This window comes from Cervus canadensis, chromosome 31 (assembly GCF_019320065.1).
Source record: "Cervus canadensis isolate Bull #8, Minnesota chromosome 31, ASM1932006v1, whole genome shotgun sequence".
Lineage (NCBI taxonomy): Eukaryota > Metazoa > Chordata > Mammalia > Artiodactyla > Cervidae > Cervus > Cervus canadensis.
Genome location: NC_057416.1, coordinates 14,961,212 through 14,982,409, shown reverse-complemented (window position 1 = coordinate 14,982,409; position 21,198 = coordinate 14,961,212). Strand labels below are relative to the sequence as shown.

General features: G+C 44.6%; 2 protein-coding genes across 7 annotated transcripts in view; both read right to left on the bottom strand.

Moving 5' to 3' along the window:
• FAM149A (family with sequence similarity 149 member A) overlaps positions 1 to 1,979 on the bottom strand; it is a 37,617-nt gene extending 35,638 nt beyond the window's left edge. For 2 of the 3 annotated variants that reach the window (XM_043454249.1, XM_043454250.1), the window contains exon 1: positions 1,131 to 1,979. In XM_043454249.1, the coding sequence (XP_043310184.1) occupies positions 1,131 to 1,837 (707 nt within the window). In that variant the 5' untranslated portion in view covers positions 1,838 to 1,979. The remainder of the gene's footprint in view (positions 1 to 1,130) is intronic. The other variant, XM_043454253.1, reaches the window with a different exon arrangement.
• A 14,697-nt stretch (positions 1,980 to 16,676) lies between these two features.
• The window catches only part of TLR3 (toll like receptor 3), a 36,569-nt gene continuing 32,047 nt past the window's right edge, over positions 16,677 to 21,198 (bottom strand). For all 4 annotated transcript variants that reach the window (XM_043454410.1, XM_043454412.1, XM_043454411.1 and 1 more), the window contains 2 exons: positions 18,208 to 20,057; positions 16,677 to 17,431 (listed from right to left, as the gene is read on the bottom strand). In XM_043454410.1, coding sequence (XP_043310345.1) covers positions 17,203 to 17,431; positions 18,208 to 20,057 — 2,079 coding nt within the window. In that variant the 3' untranslated portion in view covers positions 16,677 to 17,202. The remainder of the gene's footprint in view (positions 17,432 to 18,207; positions 20,058 to 21,198) is intronic.

Below are 21,198 nucleotides of genomic sequence, written 5' to 3'. Positions count from 1 at the left end.
TAATACAATAATTTAAGTGAAAAGAAACAACTTATTACTTAACTGCTTATTTTAACACTGAGATGAGTGTCACACAACTTTGTGAAAATAGGTATTTGAATTTTGAATGACTTAGAATCAGTCTTAATGCCAAAGTTTTCCAGTCCATTTTTGCGGGCAGAGAAGAGCTTTTCTGCTATCAGGCCTGACCGTTCTTCCTTCACTAGACTACAAGGGAGAAATCTGCATCCAGGAACAGGACTTCCTGGTTTGTGCTTGACCCTTTCACTATATTTGCCCTTGACTGTATCCTTTTCTGACATTCAGAAGGCTGAACATCTTTATACCCACTTAAGAATAGCTATATCTTCTGCTGATTAATAAAATAAAATTTGCCTGACTTCTGACGTAACATTTTACAAGAGGAATACGTGTGAGTGTGTGTGTTGAGGGAAATGTCTCCCAATTCCCATTGAGATGGTCCCCATGAAGTCAGTCAGTGTTTCTGGAGTATCTCAATGTCTCATGTCAAGAATGCAGGAGCTCTAGGATACAAGATATAACAAATCCGTTTGTGTCAGATGATGTTATGCATACATAAATTAACTCCACGTCTCATACCAAAAAAAAAAAAAAAATCACACTTAGGGATGAGAATTGGCACTGATCCTTGAAAAAGAGGGAGACATGAGTCTCACCATTAAAATGAGAGCTGCCAGTGTAGGTATTGGGTTACCTGCATATCTGTTAATCCTGCATCTGAGAGAAGGACTCAAAGGCTCCTTTCTAAGTCCTTAAGGAAACCAGACTCTCAAATGATCTAAGAGGGAAAGCTTCAGCGAGAAAAGAAACAAAATGTTGCCCTCCTTTCCTGCAAGCCGGGTTTCATCGTCTCTCCCTCTCTGATGGTAAACACGAGAGGATTATCTCCCAGAAAGCTGAGCACAAGCCTGTCACAGCCTGTATGTGAAAAGAACGGAAAGCCAAGGAATCAGGACCCGAGAAAAGTGCAAGGAGGGTGATCCAGGGGAGTTAGTGGAAGTGATGGCAAACAGCGTCGTTCTGTAACCAGGCGCCCAGCAAGGTGGCTGTGGCAGGTGGAGGGGTGGGGTCCCCAGAAGGACCTTCCTGGCCCCAGGAGGGCTACTCACCCTCGCCGGCCGTCCTCCGAGTCGCTGTCCGAGGCCCACTCCTCGCCGATGTCCGGCAAAGCGAAGAACAGGGTCTTGGGGCCGGGGCCGGGGCCAGGCCCAGGGGGCACCCGAGCGCTGGGCTCTCTCTCCCTGGGGCCGGGGAGGCGAGGGTTCCTCGGGCTCGCGGTCACACTGCTGCTGCTGCTGCCCGCCGAGCCCCCGATGGACGGATACGCCTCCCAGACCGCGCCGGGGCCCGGGGGCGGCCTCGCCACGACCACCAGGTGGGCGGGGGAGCATGCCGAGCTAGGACCGCCGCTGGAGGGGGCGGGCGGCAGAGCCAAGGGCAGGGGCGGGGGCGAGGACCGGACTCTGGCTGCTCCCGGGCTACTGGGCAGCGAAGCAGGAGTCCCCACCGCCTGTGCCGGGCGGCCGGCGACGGAGACTCGGGCGTAGGGGGCGGCAAGCAGGGGATGGAGCGTGGCGGGCGTTGGCTGCAGCAGGACCGAGGGCCCCCGAGAGCTGGACGGGGAGTCGGGGGCCAGGGCCGGGAGAACGGTCAAGGTCCGGGCCGCGCTGAGCGAGGTGCCGGGGCGGGAGCCCGCGGCAGCAGCGCCTCGCGAGGGGCTGGAGGAGGTGACCGGCGAGGGGGCCGCAGGCGGCGCCGTCGAGGTCTTGAAGATTTTGGCAAAGAGAGACCCAAGGTCCAACACCGCGACCTTCATGTCCTGGCCCTAGAAACGCCGTCCTGGCTGTGGCCCGAACCTCAAGTCCACGCGGAGCCGGCCTGCAGGGCTCCATCCACCGCCGCGCGCAGGGCTCGGGACGAGGCGGCCCTGGGCCGCGATGGCGGGGCGCGGTGGGGCCCGTGGGGTCCCCTCTAGTGGCTCACCCCGGGGGGCCTCTGATGCTCTCCGTTCGCGGAGGAAACCCTCCGGGCGCTTGGCCCCGGGACTCCTCGACGCCGGGTCGGCCGCCCGCTGCGGTCAGCAGTCCCTTCTCTGCCTTAGCGCTGCTGCGAGACCCCGAGGGCAGGGGTCCCGGTGCCCACCGGGGGCGACTCCGGCAGCCGCCAGCGCCACCGCGGGCAGAGGACTCAGACCCGGGCCTCCGGCCGCCGCAGAGACCCCGACGGGCCCCCGGGACAGCGCGGGCGGTTGCTAAGCTAAACAAAAACCCGGCTTAGCTCACTGCTAATTGGGCCCCAGACTGCTGCCTGGGGCTGCGTCTACAATAGCCACCTGGGTCTCCTCCTTGACCCTCGCCTTAAAGGAACACTCTCCAATTTCTCCATCACCCCTTAGAGCGTCACCAGATTCGCAGAACACTGGGCTAAATAATACAAAGTTTGAACACAAACCTGGGAACCATAACCCTGATTCCAAAAAATCTGGGACTTAGCCAATCAGAGGCCAAAATGAACCATGGCCAGCTCTCTGATAGGAGGGAAGGTTAAGAAGAAGCTGTATTCAGATCATTTCTAGAGTATGAGCTTTCAGGGTTTAGGCCCCTAATCATCGGATTGATTCTGAACACATGTAATGGAATCTGAAGGGAGAGTCAGCAAAAAGGGTCATTGCTGAGTGAAGCTTGATTCAACTCAGCCAGTTCCTTGGGAGCTGCACTTGTCTGCTGCCACCTCTCTGGGTTTCTGATTTTACAGGCCCAGGACCTTCATAGCTGAGCAACCTCTTAGGATGGAACCCCAGTAACTTAACTCATAAAATATTGATGTGTAAATCCAACTCAGACGTGTTAAGTAATAACAGCTGCAGTGCTGTCTGCTTTTTCCCTAGAAGAGGAATTCCTGTTGAGGTCAAATTAAGTTGAGCACAGAATCAAAGTAAGGGGAGTAAGTTATATATATGATATATATTTCATATACAGAGGGTAGTAACATAGGAGCAAATCACCCTTCTCCATGAACAGCAGGGAATTCACCCACCTGTCTTCAGCTCTCTAGCTATTTCTATGCTTTTATTACTAACCACTTCCATTATTGCACAGGCCTTTTTTTTACGTACATGCTATTATCGTTGTATAGCTGCAAAGTCGTGTCCAACTCTTTTGCGACCCCATGGATGTAGCCCGCCAGGCTCCTCTGTCCATAGGATTTCCCAGGCAAGAATACTGGAGTGGGTTGCCCTTTTCTTTTCAAGGGATCTCACCCACCCAGGGATCGAATTCGCATCTCCTGCATTGGCAGGCAGATTCTTTACCACTGAGCCACTTGGGAAGACTGCTTTAAATACAGAGATACTGTTAATAAGGCCAACAGAAAAGTTCCTACTCTTTCAAGTCCCAGCGTTGAAGGTAGTTTGTCTCTGAGGTGTGTTTGCAGGTACCCTCTGTAATGGGCTGAACTGTGTTCCCCACAAAGATATGATGTAGTCCTAACTGTCAGTGTGTGTATGTAACCTTATCTGGAGATATCGATAGGATCTTTACAGATAAGATCAACATAAGACAAGGTCATTAGCATGGGCTCTAATCCAATACCCTTAAGAAGAGAGAGCTCTGAACACAAACACAGAAGGAGAACATCATGTAATGGCAGAGGCAGAGGTTGGAATGAGGCAGCTATAAGCCCAGCGGTGTCAATCTTTGAAGGCCAGCCCCCGGAAGTTAGGAAGAGGCAAGGAAGATCCTTCCCTACAGGTTTCAGAGGGGGCTTGGCTCCGCTGGCATCTGTTACCAGACTTCTAGTTTCTGAAACTGTGATAGGAAACATTTCTGTCCTTTTAAATCACCCGGTTTGTAGGACTTCCCTGGTGGTCCAGGATCCAGCTGCTGCTGCTATGAAGGGTGAAAGTGAAAGTCACTCAGTTGTGTCCCACTCTTTGCGATCCCATGGGCTATGCTGTCCATGGAATTCTCCAGGCCAGAATACTGGAGTGAGTAGCCTTTCCCTTCTCCAGGGGATCTTCCCAACCCAGGGATCGAACCCAGGTCTCCCACATTGCAGGCGGATTCTTTACCAGCGGAGCCACCAGGGTATATGGGTTCAGTCCCTGGTTGAGGAGTTAGGATCCCGCATGCCACAGAGCAACTAAGCCCATGTGCCGCAACTGCTGAGGCCCACGTGCTCTGAAGCCCATGCAACTACTGAGACCACGCGCCACAGAGTCCATGCACCGCAATGCAAAGGTCCCACATGCGGCAACTAAGACCTGACGCAGCCAAAATTAATAAATATTAAAAAAAAATCACCCGGTTTGTGACACTTTGTTATAACAGCCCTAGGGAACAAATATACTATTGGGGTGGTAATTAATATTTGGGATGCTTCATAAGATCTTTCTGGTACCTCTATGAAAGTCTTCAGTGGGTGTATTTGCTCTAAAAAGCTGACTACAGATTAAAATAATTATCATAATTGTCTAAAAAAAATCCAGGGAGGATGACAGAAAATATAAAAAGGACAGAAAAAAATATCATTGTGGTTTAAACAGTGGATGTAAGAACCTTCTGGTCAGCCAGCTTCATGAAGAAGGCACAATGGATAAATGATTGATCCTTTTGTTTGAAGGTCCTTTGAAAATGACAGATAATTGCAAACATGATTAACAATTCTACACAAGATGCTAGGTCTTTTATACCCATTGTTCATCTGTCAACAGTCTTTCAGACAGATGTTAGCGGCTACCCGGCTTTTCTGTTAATTACCAGTAGCATGTCATTCTCAAAACGTGAGCCCCAGGTGATGTACCATGATGGTCTGACTCAGGCAGAGTAAGGAAATGAGAATAAATGCAGCGAATCATCCTTTCTAATTTTGCCAGTGTTGATTTTGGATAGACTTTATTTCAAATGTCAAAGCTGTGTTTTATGTGATAAAATTCCCCTGCTTAAATTGTTTAATTATTTGGTTTTCTGATGTGTATGATGATGCTTGGCTACATCACTGAGAAAGTATTAGGCAGTGATGACCATGTTGCTATGTAGAGATATTATGTTTTGGAAACCTGAAAGTTAAAACAACCTGAGGAATTAATCTGTTTAGGGATTTCTATCATCTCAGCATGATGCCGAGGTCAAGATTCTATCAAGAAAAATACTGTTGAATCTGATTTTATAAAAGAAACAACTGAACTTCTGGGGAAGGAAAGGCATTTGTTGATTCGACAAATATTTAGCTTAGCACCTGGGTGGAGACGGTACGGTATGGAAGCCTTTGGGGCTGGACTTCCTAGGTTCACACTGTCTCTGCTACTGGCCAATATCCATGGCTCTCTGTTCCTCAGTTTCCCCAACTGTAATCCCAGGGTGATAATGGTTCCTACCTCAAATAATGGGACTTGAAGAGTTACATTGACACATGCTTGGGATGTGATATGATCCCACAGGGTAAGCTCTCAGTAGATGTTGGTTTTTCGTCACATGTGATGCCAAGTTACACCCAGAGGATCCTCTTTATCTCAACACAGATGAAGCCCAGGACTCAGGCACAGTGCCTGCAGCTGCATCGCCCTCCAGCCGAGCACAGGAAATCCGTGCGTGCGGTGGGGCTGGGGGGCTCAAGGGCTTTAGGTCTCACCAGCAGGTCTCTGTCCACTTCAAGGGTCTGCAGGTCCAAGTTTGTGCTTAAAGAGACCTGGGAGGTACATAGCAGCCTTGTACCTGAGAGTTTGATTCGGTGTAAAGCTTCAGTTTTAGCACGTAATAACTGTGAGCAAGACTAATGAAAGGGAGCAAGAACTGGTGGAGTCCCCTGGGTATAAATCCTTTCTGTGTTTGTAGGGAAAGGTTTTTTCAGCCTCCTAGAACTTCCCAGAGTTCCAAAAGGCAAATTCAAGCCCCTGCTAATCAAGGAAATAGATGGGGAGACAGTGGAAATAGTGACAGACTTTCTTTTTTTGGGCTCCAAAATCACTGTAGATGGTGACTGCAGCCATGAAATTAAAAGATGCTTGCTCCTTGGAAGAAAAGTTATGACCAACCTAGACAGCATATTAAAAAGCAGAGACATTATTTTGCCAACAAAGTTCCCTCTAGTCAAAGCTATGGTTTTTCCAGTGGTCATGTATGGATGTGAGAGTTGAACTGTGAAGAAAGCTGAGCGCCAAAGAACTGATGCTTCTTAACTGTGGTGTTGGAGAAGACTCTTCAGAGTCCCTTGGACAGCAAGGAGATCCAACCAGTCCATCCTAAAGGAAATCAGTCCTGGGTGTTCATTGGAAGGACTGATGTTGAAGCTGAAGCTCCAGTACTTTGGCCACCTGATGTGAAGAACCGACTCATTGGAAGAGACCCTGATGCTGGGAAAGACTGAAGGTGGGAGAGAGGGAAAACAGAGGATGAAATGGTTGGATGGCATCACTGACTCAATGGACTTGAGTTTGAGCAAGCTCCAGGAGTTGGTGGTGGACAGAGAGGCCTGGCGTGCTGCAGTCCATGGGGTCCCAAAGAGTCAGACATGACTGAACTGAACTGAACTGAATCAAGGAAGTGAAGGAATTTGGAAACAAAGGAGGAACAATCAAGAAACAATAGTGCAGTAATTAAAGCAGGATCCAGGTTCCTCCTCAAAGGACAGACAGACCCATATCTTTGAGTTCTTCTGAAAGAACTAAGGTCTCCAACCACGTGGAGGATGGTAACTTTCTGCTGAGTCCTGGAACATCTCTTTTATCTCGCCAGCAACCAAAGAGAAGAAAGTCACACATCCTGTAGCCCTCACCCTAAGTCTATAAAAACATTTCGCTGAAAACCATTGAGGGGTTTGAGATTTTTTGAACATGAGCCACTCGTTCTCCCTGCTTGGCCATTCAGTAAACCTCTCTGGGCTCCAAACTCTGCCCTTTCAGATTGTTTGGCCTCACTGTGCATTCATTGATCACGTGAACTTCTGTTCCATAACACTTGTCAGTCTTGCAAAATACTGATAAATTGAAAGCTGAAAACATTTGCAGAACCAAGGTAATTGCTGGGGGGGAAAAGAAGAGTAAAAATCCCTGACTCTTCATGAAAAACATTTCACAAACCAAGATGTTCCAAAAGAGGAATAGAGAGGAAACTGAAGAACTGGTTAACAGTTCTCTAAAAATAATTTGCAACTGTAGAAGAGGAAGAAAACTATTTTTCTCTCTACACCTTAGGTTCATTGGCTGGGCCCTAAATAAAAGACTGACAAAAGAAAGATTAACAAGAATAAAGTTAAGAAGCTTCCCAGTAAGGAAATAATATTTGTACTATTTTTCTGTGACACCGGCCAAGATAATGCACCAGCAAGAGAAATTGAAAGCAGCTGATAAAATATTTGTAACAAATACTTATGTACAAAAAATTCACAACTGTAGAGCACATGGCAGTTGACACTGGTACAGACTGAACCACTGACTGGGATTACAAAACACATACTGATCCAGAGGAGGAAAGTTACCTGTAGCAGAGGTTTTCAGCTGGAGTTCGTCCCCTGTGGACATACACTCCAAGATGAAGACAATATAGGAGAATAAGAGGAGAGGCTGAGCCCTCCTTAGATAAGAGATAGGGACCATATATTCTTCATTCTCAAGGTCAAGGAGAGCTTCCTGACTACACTTGTATAGAAAGGCTCGGTGGAGGTCAAAAAGAGGGTGCTGATGCCAACCTACCCATAGGCCTCTTCCCTGGAATCCATCTTGGCTAAGAGATGCATGCCCAGATGGGAGGACCCTGAGCTAAAGCAAACACAGACTCAGCAAGGCAAAGCAAGGTGACTGGTCAGAGGAAACCCAGAAGAAACGCCCCATGTAAGAGATTCAAAGACCATGAGGGCATGACTCTCTGCCTCTGCCCGTGGGCCTGCTCACAGGCACTCTTGTTCCCCTTAATAAACACTTGGCTTGTTTCACTGCTTTCCGTTGCATTGTGGGAATTCATTTCCACAAAGCTGATGGGCCAGGGGCCTTGTCACTGACCCCCCGGTCAGTGCTGTCACTCCGAGACCTCATTCCATCTCTGCTCAAAAATCAAAATCCTGCTTCAAACCACTGCAGGCTGGAATGACTTGAGATCAAGAAGACAAGGGAAGAGGACTTCACGTTTCTAGGGACAGCAAAGTGTGGGACAGTAAAAACATGGCAAAAGTAATGGAAGATATGGCCGCTTAGTGAGGTTTGTTAATGTCGACCTTTCCATGGTACCATCTTATCTCTTCCTGCTCCTGGTTCGGAAGGTTTGGGGTGGGAGCGGGTGCTGGTGGTTCGCCTTCACATGGGGGTTTCTATTCTGCTTTCATGCAGACAGTGGGGTGAGGGGTGGGGGTTCACCTTCACATGAGAATTTCTGTTCTGCTTTCATGCAGATGGTGGTGGTGGGGATAGGGATGCAGATCGCTCATCCTGGTTGTCCTTTTTCTCAATTGCCATCAGCTCAAAATGACCCTTATGCCAGTGTCACACATTTTGGAGTGGTATACAAAGCACAATGGATATAAAATATTCTTACCTTTGACTTATAACACTTTACATGTTTAAAGTTCAGTAGATTATAAAGGACACGATGCTTATAGTTCTGACTTTTAAAGTACAGCAAGAAAAGGCCACTGTGAGGAAAACTAGTTTTAAAAAGCACAGAGATAATTCATATGATAAATTTAAACAGTTTTCAAAAACGACAGCACTGTTGGGGACTGACTCATCAATTTTCCAGGAATATAGTAAGGACCTTCTCTCTTTGGACTCCTCCAGTGGTCATTTCTTTGTTGCTATGGTAACTGGCCATAAGCTTTCCCTGGTTGCTTAAAGCCCTGTGGCCAATGAGCACAAAATGAAAAGCAGAAGATTAAGAAGGGGGCCACAGAAAGGTGAGTTCAAGGAAAGTTTTGAATATTTTATTTATTTATTTTTTAATTTGGCAATGTCACACGGCATGTGGGATCTTAGTTCCCCCAACCAGGGATGGACTCTGAGGGCCCTGCATTGGAAGCTTGGAGTCTTAACTACTGGACCACTAGGGAAATTCCAACATCTCCTTTTTTTTTTTAAAGGTAATTTCTTGTATAGCATTGACAAAATGTCATAGTGTGTTAATTACTGTCCAAGCTGCATAGAAATAAATTTGCCTTTAAGAGGCTTATAAATATTATAAAAATAATTATATATGTATAATAATATTTTATATATATATATATAATACACACACACACACACATTAGAGTAGGGCTTCCCAGGTGGCTCAGTGGTAAAGAATTGGCCTGCAATAAAGGAGACACAAAAGACGAGGGTTTGATCACTGGGTCAGGAAGATTCCCCTGGAGGAGGGCATGGCAGCCGACTCCAGTATTCTTGCCTGGAGAATCCCATGTTCAGAGGAGCCCTACAGTCTATAGTCCATAGGGTTGCAAAGAGTCAAACAGGACTGAAGTGACTGGGTACACACACATACATACCTTAGATAATAATACATTATAATAATATATAATTCGGTTGTTTGCACATTTGTGCCTTTGACTATTGTGTTGTAATGAATCTGCTAATATCTCTTTGAGATCCTGACGTTAACTCTTGGACTGCTGACCTGAAACAAATGCCGGATATTTCTCCAGCAAAAATGAGCTAATTTGAGATCAGCATAGAATTGCAATCGGGGTCCATAACCAGGGTGAGCCACGGGCAAGTTCCCACACAGCAAGAAAAGGGGACCATCTTTCTAGGGAGGAAAAAACCCAGCAAAGTAAGGAAAGCTGTAATAAACATAGTCCCTGACTTTTCATTGGCTGAGTCCTTGCCAGGAAAGAAGTCTTTCTTCTTCCTGTTTGGCTCAGCTATCCTCAAGGGTATGAGAGCGCCCTCTTCTGGTCTCTGTTTATTAATGTTTTACAGGCTAAATACCCAGAAGCAGGATCGTTTGATACTTGCAGTTTTTTGAGGAATCTCCATATTATTTTCCATAGCAACTGCACCAGTGTGCAAGGGTTCCAGTTTCTCCACAGCCTCACCAACATGTGCTGTCTTTTGGTTTTTCAATAAAATCCATTTAAACAGATGTGAGATGATATCAATTGTGGCTTTGATTTGCAATTCCCTGATGCTGAGTATCTATCCATATACCTGTTGGCCTCATCTTACACCATACACAATAATCAACTCAAATGGATGAAAAACTTAAACATAAGACCTGAAACTGTAAACCTACTAGACGAGAATACAGGGGAAAACCTTCAAGACCTTGGTATTGGCAATGATTTCACAGATATGACCCCCACAGCACAAGCAACAAAAGCAAAAATGGACGAGTGGGACTACACCAAACTCAACAGCTTATATTCATTGCACAGCAACGAATACAATGGAAAGAGTAAACAGCAACCTACAGAATGGGAGAAAACATTTGTAAGCCATACATCTGATAACAGGTTGTGATCCTGTGATCTATAGTAAGAATATGTGTTTGACCTTTGTTCATTTCTGGCACAGAGCTAAAACCCTCAAAATTCTTTCAGTGAGAAGAGCAAATGCGAGCAACTTTTGTTGTAATATTTGGTTTCTTGATCTCAGTTCCTGAAACACTTCAGAGCCATAAAAGTAAAGCTGGTGTCTTCACTTTTCACCACAACTGGTGAAAAGTCCCTTTCCACCACAACTGGCTTTAACTTAGTGAGGTGACATGGGAAGAACCTAAGGATGGGGGCTGGGTGCCAGCAGAGCTGAGCATCTGATTAGAGGTTTGGAAATTTCAGTCCCACCCCCATCTTCTGGGGAGGAGGGGACACTGAATTCAGTCAGCAGTGATCAATGATTTAATCAATATTGTGCATGTAATGAAACCTCCATAAAACCCCCAAAGTATGAGGGTTAGAGGGCTTCTGGGTTGGCAAACACCTGTAGATTCAGGGAGAGTGGCTGAACTCCAGGAGAGCACTGAAACTCCACACTCTTTCCCCATACCTTGCCCTAGGCATCTTTTCCATCTGCCTGTTCCTGAGTTATATCCTTTTATAATAAACTGGTCATCTAGTAAGTAAAATGTTTCTCTGAGTTCTGCAAGCCACTCTAGCAAATTAATGGAACCCAAGGAGTTGGTACCGGGAACTGTGATCCAATCAGGTGATGACTTTGGTGTGATTTTGTGTGAAGTTGGGGGGGCAGTCTTGTAGGACTGAGCCCTCAACCTTTGGGGTCTGACGCTCTCTCCAGGTAGATAGTGTCAGAATTGAGTTGAGTTACAGGACACCCAGCTTGTGTCAGAGGGCTGCTTGGTTGTGTGAGAACTCACCCATGCCACCACACATTAAAACTGGTTTTAGAAACTTTGGGAAATTAATTTCTAAAATATATAAGGAACTACAATTCAATAGCAAAAAAAAAAAAAAAAAAGCCCAATAACCCGATTTCTAAAATGGGCTAAGGGACTTCCTAGTTGGGCCAGTGATTGAGAATCTGCCAGCCAATGCAGGGGACACAGGTTCATTCCCTGGTCTGGGAAGATCCCACATGCCATGGGCAACAAAACCTGTGGACCACAACTACTGAAGACTGTGCATCTAGAGCCTGTGCTTTGCAACAAGGGAAGCCACTGCAATGAGAAGCCTGCACACTGGAGCTAGAGAGTAGCCCCCGCTCGCCACAACTAGAGAAAGCAATGTTGACCCAGCCCCAAATACATAAATAAGTAAGAATAAATGATAAAAAGAACCTACTCGAAAGATTAACCAGAACTTCTGTTTCCTAACCTCAGCCCTGGACTATTCCTGAAATACCACCTTCCCTCTGTAGACTCTGCTATCCTGTCCAGAACTCGCCTGGTGCCCCTCGTAAGTGTGGATCTGGTGGTGGGCAGGGGTGTTCCTCTCCCTTCTGGGCGAGGATTGATCTTGGGAGCACATGTCCTTTCAGGCCAGGGAATGTCGTGAGCCGCCAGAGATAAGTTACATCAGGAGAGGCTGCAGAATCACTGTTTTCAGGAAGTCTAGAGGGATCCTCTGTTTCTCACCACTGCTTAGGTAACTGGGTCTCTCTGAGGAAGGACGATCTCATTTGACCCAGTGTTTATCCCAGTCAAGGCTGCTTCACACCAAAACAACCCCAGCAGAACAGCTCTTTAAATCCCCTTGCACCGAAGGGTTATCTTCAGCAAACAAGTAGAGTGGAGAAAAGTCTCTGATCTGAGAGCCCTCCTCTGAGGCCACAGCCAAGACAAAGCCCTTTCTTCTACCAGGGCGTTGGGTTTGTACAGATGCTTGCATCAGTAACAGTGGGTCCTAAGGTCGTTCCCTCCTGTGACTCCTCCCAGGCATTCCCGGTGTTTAGGAGCCTGAGCCCTTCCTATCCAAGAGTACTTGATATAAGATAAAGTTCTATAACTCATCCTATGGAGGAGGCATGGTTAGGAAGCTTGTAAGTTTCAAGGGTTAGGTCAGGTTCAAGTCAAGGGTCAGGTCTCTTTAGAGGAGATACTGGCCCTAGATAGCTGAGGTGCATATCAAAGGAATGATTTCAGTGATCCCAGACATTTGCATCTTCCCATGCATGCTGTTTAATCGTTCAGTCATGTCTGACTCTGCAACCACATGGACTGTAGACCTCCTAGCTCCTCTGTCCACGAAATTTCCCAGGCAAGATAACTATTGTGGGTTGCCACTTCCTTCCCCAGGGGATCTTCCCAACCCAGGGAGCGAACCCTGGTCTCCTGGTTGGCAGGCAGATTCTTTACTGCTGAGCTACCTGGGAAGCCCATGTATGGAAAAGTCCTAAATTTCTTAGCTTGAGATATCTGATTTTCTTTAATTAACAAGTATCTTTCGACGTTCAGACTACCCAGTCTTTGTTGTAAAACGTCTCTGAAACCTGGCTCCTCCCTTCGCCTCCTTGGAGCAGTTCTCTTGGGGTTACTTGAGGTGCTGCCTCCCAGGCTCGAAGTTCTAAAAATTCCCGCTGAATAAAACACAACTCAACTTTTAGGTTGTGAATATTTTTTAACTCGACACCTGCTTCAGTTAACCTCCCTCCAGGAGTCTGTTTTCTGGGGAACTGACTTAAGATAAAAGTGAGCTAAGAATTCAGAACGGGTTTCCCAGGAATTCTCACCCAGAACTGGAAACGTTTTCCATCACTGAAAAGTGCTGTGACCCCTCCCTCGTGACTGTTTGTTAAGCTGGTGGGGGGAAAGTCACAGAACCAGTTTTTCCCCTGAACAGTAATATGGATTGAAGCTTGGTTGCAAGAGCTAAGAACGGCTGACATATCACCTAGTATACTTAGTAACTAGTGATCAATTGATTATCATTCTTTGCTATTTTAATACAGATTTATATATTTATCGGAAAAAAATGCTTCAAATCCCCTTGTGTTATGTGAGAGCAGGTCTGGCTTGTGTGGACTCTGAAGTTACAAGTTATGCTCCTCTGTTCAACCAGGTGTCATGTAAATCGAAGTCACAGACCCCAAGAGGGAATTTTATGATAATTTCTCATTTTGCCAATAGAAATCCACCAAGTTACAACTTCAAAATACCTTAAGCACTTCCCTGGTGGTTCAGTGGCTAAGACACTGAGTACCCCATGCAGGGGACCCAGGTTCCCTCCCTGCTCAGGGAACCAGATGCCCGGATGCCACAACCAAAGACCCTGTGTGCTGCAACTTAGACCAGGCATAGCTACATAAATAAATAAATATGAGAAACAAGCAAAACCAAAACAAACACAAAATACCTAGCCCCTTAAATCTAAGTTCTTCTGCTATGCCCTCTGCAACATGGTTCCATCCTCTGCGTACCCTGACTATCTTCCAGCAACAAGCCACGTCTCCCTCCTTTCCTTCCATCTTACAGTTCATTCTGCCATCTTCCTTGTCACTCACCAAAATCCTTCCTTGGCCAGGTCCATCTCTGAGCATCCCTTCCTACTTCCAGCTCCTACTGCCCGGCTTCCTACAGTGCATCTCAGACCCAACTGTATCCCACAGGGTTAGGCACATACTGGAGAAGGAAAGGTCAATCCACTCCAGCATTCTTGCCTGGAGAATCCCATGGACAGAGAAGCCTACACTCCATGGGGTCCCAAAGAGTCAGACATGACTTAGTGACTAAGTACAGGCACATGTAGCTAGCTCTTCAATGAATATGATTTTTAAATAGCTATGTTAATGTTTAATTTTCATACCAAAAATTCACCTGTTTTAAGTGTATGATTCAGTGATTTTTAGTAAATTTACAGTGTTGTGCAATCACTAACCACAATTCAATTTCAGGACATTTTCACCACCCCCAAAAGATCTCTGATGCCCACTGTCTCTAGGGTTGGCAAGACACATATTTTGAGCTCTTGATTTGGAACATCTTTACATTTTCTCAGGGTGGCCATCACTTATGGAGACCCTTTTACAAATAATCCAAGGTAGACATTCAAAAAAGCAAACACTGTTAAGTAAATGGCATTGAAAGCCTCTCCTTCTCACAAATGGGTTGCACCTACTTACTGCAGCCTAAAAGGTGTCACTTTTAAATCTCAATACCTAGATTTATTTCAAACTCCATGTTGTTGATTCAGCTGGATTCTGTTCTGAAAGTGAAAACGGGAAGGAGTTGGGGTGAACGGTTTACACGATGACATTCTGAGCGCATTCAGACAAGTCAGCTCAACTGTGGAAATTAGGTCAGACAAACATCCTTTTCTGTACTCCCTTTGTCTTGAACCCAAGGGGGATGGACTCCTCCTGAGAACAATTAGAAAGGTCAGCCTGCAGAAGAACCAGCTGCTGCTTCCTGTGTGAGCCAAACACAAGTCAAGGCTTATACCTTTTATTAGTTATATTTATATTCAGTTAAACTGGTCATCCCTTGTACAGCCTAACCTCACAAATATTAAGCAACATCTAAAAAATGACATTTGAGCTCAATTTAAACTGTGCCCCTGTGATCGATCACTTCATAAACAAATAAGCAAGAGAGAAAAAGCAAAATAACTTCCTGCTTTGCTTTTCACAAACTGATAATATATTGATAAATTCATAATAATAATAAATAGACCTCGAAATGTTTCACTGAGGTTGGGAGTATTGATAGATAACATACCAAGTGCATCAAGAAGAAAGCAGTTGTGATATATATTTTATGATGCCAAAATAAAACAGGATTCTTTCACAGATGGGCTTCCCTTGCGGCTCAGCTGGTAAAGAATCCACCTGCAATGCGGGAGACCTGGGTTTGATTCCTGGGTTGGGAAGATCCCCTGGAGAAGGGAAAGCCTACCCACTCCAGTATTCTGGCCTGGAGAATTCCATGGATTATATAGTCCATGGGGTCGCAAAGAGTCAGACATGACTCAGTGACTTTCACTCTCACTTTTCACAGTTAGAAAACAAATCTTAACAAAAAACAATAAAACAAACATCTCAAGTGTAAGGGTAACATATAACGTGAGCAAAAATAAATTCTCCATATACTCATGTTGTTGTAGAGTTCTTCAGAACCAGCAGGACAGCGAGTGTACTTTCTTTAGGATTACATGAACTTGCCCTGAGAATACAGAACTATTTAATAGTTCTGTGTGTGTATATATATAATGTATACAGTTAATATAAAACACAGAATATTTAAACCAAATCTCCAAAATGTGACATCTCACAGGCTTCCTAAATTCAGCAGACAAATGAGTGCTTCAAATACAGAAAGTATCTCAGCATGATCATTTCAACTCTCCCTTATATTTGAATATTAAAAAGCTATTCACGTCTATTTCCAATAATTAGACCCTTTTTAAACTATACAATGAAAGTAAAACAAAATAATCATAAGGAGTAACTTATACACAGGATACTTTTTAAATGGTTATAATAATATAGTCTATGTGAATATATTATACCACAATCATCATCACTAATGATATAGGAATAGTTCAGTTCAGTTCAATAGCTCTGTTGTGTCCGACTCTTTGTGACCCCCTGGACTGCAGCATGCCAGGCCTCCCTGTCCATCACCATCTCCTGGAGTTTACTCAAACTCTTGTCCATTGAGTCAGTGATGCCATCCAACCATGTCATCCTCTGTCCTCCCCTTCTCCTCCTGCCTTCAATCTTTCCCAGCATCAGGGTCTTTTCAAATGAGTCAGGTAGGAATAGTTAAGATTTTGTTAATCACTATAATTTTCAAGATTGGCAGGCAGAAAATCCCAGTGGAACCAAGTGAATTGGCATGTGCCATCTCCTGAGTCTGTGACCAGGGTAAGACAATATTTTGTTTCCACAAAACCAATCTACTAATTAACCTTCAGGAAGTAAGCCTTCCTGAAACACTTGTAAGTAAAAGAATTGTTTCTTCTTATGCCTCAGAATTCCAAATATCAGGAAACATAAGTATTTATTAAAATATTTATTTTATTAAGTAATCAAAATGAAGAATAAATGTTTTTTGTCCTGCGTGTATGGGATTCCCAGGTGGCACAGTAGTAAAGAATCTGCCTGCCAAGTCAGGAGGTACAAGAGACATGGGTTTGTTCCCTGGGTCGGGAAGATCCCCTGGAGAAGGAAATGGCAACTCACTCCAATATTCTTGCCCGGGAAATCCCATGGACTGATGAAGTGCCCAGACACAGGGTCGAAAAGTGTCAGACACCAACTCAGCAACTGAGCACACACACATGTTTACTAAAATGGCATTTAACATTTAATAAAATCAACACTGCAACAGGCACCACTAAAACACAAAGTTTGCAGTTAAAAAATTGCTGTAATTAAACTTTTAAAAATATGGGTGTACATTTTACCCTTTTACAACTGAAATAGCATTGTACCCATTAAAAGTCATATTTTATTCTGAGTGGATCCAGAAAAAGAAATAACAAATATAATTATCACAAACCCTCATATACCTCTAACTTTTCTTTAAATTGAGGACTATTTCAAAACTGTTTTCATAGTCCTCAGTAACCTAACTGTGTGTTTGTTAGTAAAAGATATTCTTATATGTTTATTTTGGGTCAGATTATGTCAACTGGTAATAAAAGGCCTGAAATAGGGAGACATATTTCCATAGAAGAGACATAGTGGTGATATTCTTACTTATGAATATGAACAAACAGATTTATGCTATTGTCAAGGAAAATGTAAATTTACCATGGAACTTTTTAAAATTAGGAAACTTACTCCTTTAATTTAGTCTTGAAATAAATTTAATGTACTGAATTTCTGGACCCAAGTGCTACTTTCAATTTATGATGAAAAGCATTTACCCGTTCTTTCTGAACCGGCCAGTTCAAAATGCAATGAGATTTAAACATCCCTCTTCGCAGACAGAGTGCATGATTCAGTTTATAATCCGGAATCTCCTCAAGAAAGATCAATATAATGGAATCCAGGTTTTGTTCAATAGCTTGCTGAACTGCATGGTGAACCTTGAATCTAAGTTAAAAACATTAAGTCATATATCAATACACAGTTTTTAACAGGCCAAAGCTCTAAAATCTAACATTCTCCTTGTAATTAACTTTAGTCTTGTCACTAAAACCCAGGTTATATTTCTTCTTAATTTTATTTTTAAAATACTTTGAGTTGTGAGTAATAATGTTAATAATATTTAAAAGCTCGATTCAGGGGCTTTCCTGGTGGTTCAGGGGCTTCCTTAAGGACTCAGCTGGTAAAGAATCCGCCTGCAACGCGGGACACCTGGGTTTGATCCCTGGGTTGGGAAGATCCTCTGGAGAAGGGAACGGCTACCCACTCCAGAATTCTGGCCTGGAGAATTCCATGGACTGTATAGTCCATGGGGTCACAAATGGTCAGACATGACTGAGTGACTTTCACTTTCACTTTCTGGTGGTCCTGAGGCTTCCCTGTTGGCTCAGTGATAAAGACTCCACCTGCCAATGCAGTGGACATGGGTTTGATCCCTGATGGGGGAACTAAAGAGTCGGGCATGCCTGAAGTGACTGAGCAAGCACGCACGGGGGAGCTAGGATCCCACATGCTGTGGATAAACTAGGCCTGCATGCTGCCAACTGCTGAGCCCACGGACCACAACTAGAGAGCCGATGCACCCCATGATGCATGGACAATCCCAAGTGCCATAACTAAGAGGACACAGCCAAATCAATAAAATAAAATTAAAAAAATTTTAAAAAACCAAAAGCTCAATTTAAAGATAAGAATACATTTTAAATGTCATGGTGTTCACCTACCTTTTGCATAATGCATCTTTCAACAGATTCTGTGTTATAATAAAAATAATTTTTCTGCTCCTTCTGATGCTGTTCACAATTGCTTCAAGTTCAAAGACACCTGCCTCAAAGTCCCTTTCTTCCAAACAAAATCTGAGAGTATGATCTTCTTCCTCCATTGGGGAGAAGTGCTTCCAGACCCAATCCCTATCTTTATAGGCATGAATTACATATGCTGCATATTCAAACTGCTCTGCTCTGTCTATTTCTTTGAAACCGAGAACTCGATGCACTGAAACATTCCAATAAAAAGATATCCTCCAGCCTTCAAAATGGATAAGCAGTACAATAAAGATAAAAATCAAAAGGATATTGGTGCTAATCATGAAAAGGAGTTCAAATGGGGCACTGTCTTTGCAGGCTGATACATCAAAAAGCACTACTGGGAAACCATGGTATTGAGGCGGAGTGTTGCAGAGGTAATGGGTCCTTAGTTCAGAGATGTTGGTGTGGGTACTATTAATCCAATTAACAAACCAGGCAATGCTTTCACAGGTACAATCAAATGGATTAAAACGCATATCTAAATCATTCAGGTTCCTGAATGCTAGCCCAAAAACAGTCTTTTCAACAGATGTTATGAGGTTCTTCTGAAGGCTTAATGACTTTAGTGACACTTGATTATCAAATACAGATTGTGGAAGGATATTTAAATTATTCATTCCTAAATCAATACTCTTCAATTCATGTAAGTCCTTGAAGGCTTCCACTGGGATCTCATCAAAGCCATTAGATTCTAAGTTAAGGATGTGGAGGCGAGAAAGACCTTTTAGAAACTGAACAGGACCACCAGGGTTGGCATGCTTCCAGAGCCGAGCTAAGTTGTTATGCTGCAAATCCAGAATTTCTAGTTTCTCAAGACCCTTCAACAATTCATCATTTATGTTGGCAATGTTGTTGTTGCTTAGATCCAGAATGACCAGGTTCAGAAGAGGGTGAAAAGGCGAAGGGGAGCTATCCACATTTTTCAGGGTCACCCTTCGGAGCATCAGTCTTTGAAGGCTTGGAACTGAGGTGAAAGAGTTGGTGGTCAGCTCTAGGTATTTGTTGTAGGAAAGGTAGAGTTCGACAATATTGTCTAGGCCTTTCCATTCCTGGCCTGTGAGTTCTTGCCCAATTTCATTCAGGCCGAGGTCAAGCATCTCCAGGTGCCCCAACCAAGAAAAAGCACCACTCTGTATTTTTGAGATTTTATTTTTGGTTAGGTTGAGTAGGAGCAGAGGAGAACCAGCGAGTGATAGAAATGTCTCATTTGTTAAAGTCCGCAAACTTGAGAAGGAGTCAGATAGACTTAAAAATTTCAGCCTCACCAATCCTGTGAAAGTATTTCTTTTTATGCCTGGAAAGTTGTTATCTTCCATGTTGAGGTACTCCAAACATTTTAGCCACTGAAAGGAAAAATCGTCAATCTTGGGGAGCGAAGTCAGTGAAATGCTTTGTCTAGTAAAAGACCGTCTCAAGTTCAGGTGTCTCAAGCTGGAAAGCCCATAAAAAGAGCGAGAAGACAAATGCTCTATGTTATTATACTCCAGAAAGAGGTATTCGAGATGTGGAAGCCAGGCAAAGGAGTCATTACCCATCACACGTAAGGAGTTACGGGAAAGATCCAGTGTGGTGAGATTTGTCTGCTTCAGTCCATCGAAGGTCATGTGGCTGATTGTGTCCAGCTGGTTGCTGCTCAGGGACAGATTCTCAATGCTTGTATTTGACAATTCCAAGCAGAGCTTCTCTATGAGACTGGGGCTCAGCTTGGCATTGTTCAGAGAGAGGCCAGATAATTTTCCAATGGCATGAAAACACCCAGGAGAGAACTAAGAGTGGGATGGAAGAAGAGGTTAATAATCAAAACACAGTAGAGTCTGTATGACACTTGGAAAACAGGTACAGTTCTTTACTCAATTTCCTTTCCTCTTTCACCACCTCCTCTGGGTTTTCTCTCCATCCCTCTCTTTCCCAGCTCCTTCCTCTGTGCCTTGGTCACCCACTTCCTGCTCCAGCCTGTACTCCCACTGGTCACTGGCTACTACTCAGCACCCACATCTTGGCCTCCATGCCACTTCTTCAGAGGGTCTTCCCTGATCTCTCAGACTAGGTTAAGCAGCTTCCCTGGTGGCTCAGATAGTAAAGAATCTGCCTGCAATGTGGGAGACCTGGGTTTGATCCCTGGGTGGGGAAGATCCCCTGGAGAAGGGAAGGGCTACCCACTCCAGTATTCTTACCTGGAGAATCCCATGGACAGAGGAGCCTGGCGGGCCACAGTCCATGGGGTTACAAAGAGTTGGACATGACTGAGTGGCTAACACACACACTTAGTACTTTTACTTCACCACACTAAGTATAACTGTAATTAGTAAACTCTTTGCAAAGTAAGCTCTGGGGCAGGTGCTGTTTCTGTCTTGGTGATCACTGCTCTCAGTGAACACCCTGGAATGAAGGAATGGATTTTATTACCACCCACTGACTGAAGTGTTCACTGACATACGCTTTCCCTTCTGTGACTCTGAGCTCCAGCAACACTCTGTCTTTCCACCAAGGTTTCTGCTGATTATTTCATTACCTTGTTTCCATCTGCCTTATGCTCTGCCCCCCAGACCCTCACTGGAAGCCTTGGCTGCCCTGGGACTCAGCGCTGGAACAAGAGGGCAGAAGGCAGGAGAGAAGGAATCCAGAGAGGATAGACCAAGTCTTCTGGGAGAGCAAAGAGGCTCTGGTTTCTAACGTGTCACTTGTGTGACCTTAGAGCTAATGGAAGAAATAACAGAAAGGTGGAAGAAAGTGTGCTTTATCATAAGTGAGTCAAAATACAAAGCAGGAAAATGATTAGATTCAGTTCAGTTGCTCAGTCATGTCCGACTCTTTGCGACCCCATGAACCGCAGCACACCAGGCCTCCCTGTCCATCACCAACTGCCAGAGTCTACCCAAACCCATGTCCATTGAGTCGGTGATGCCA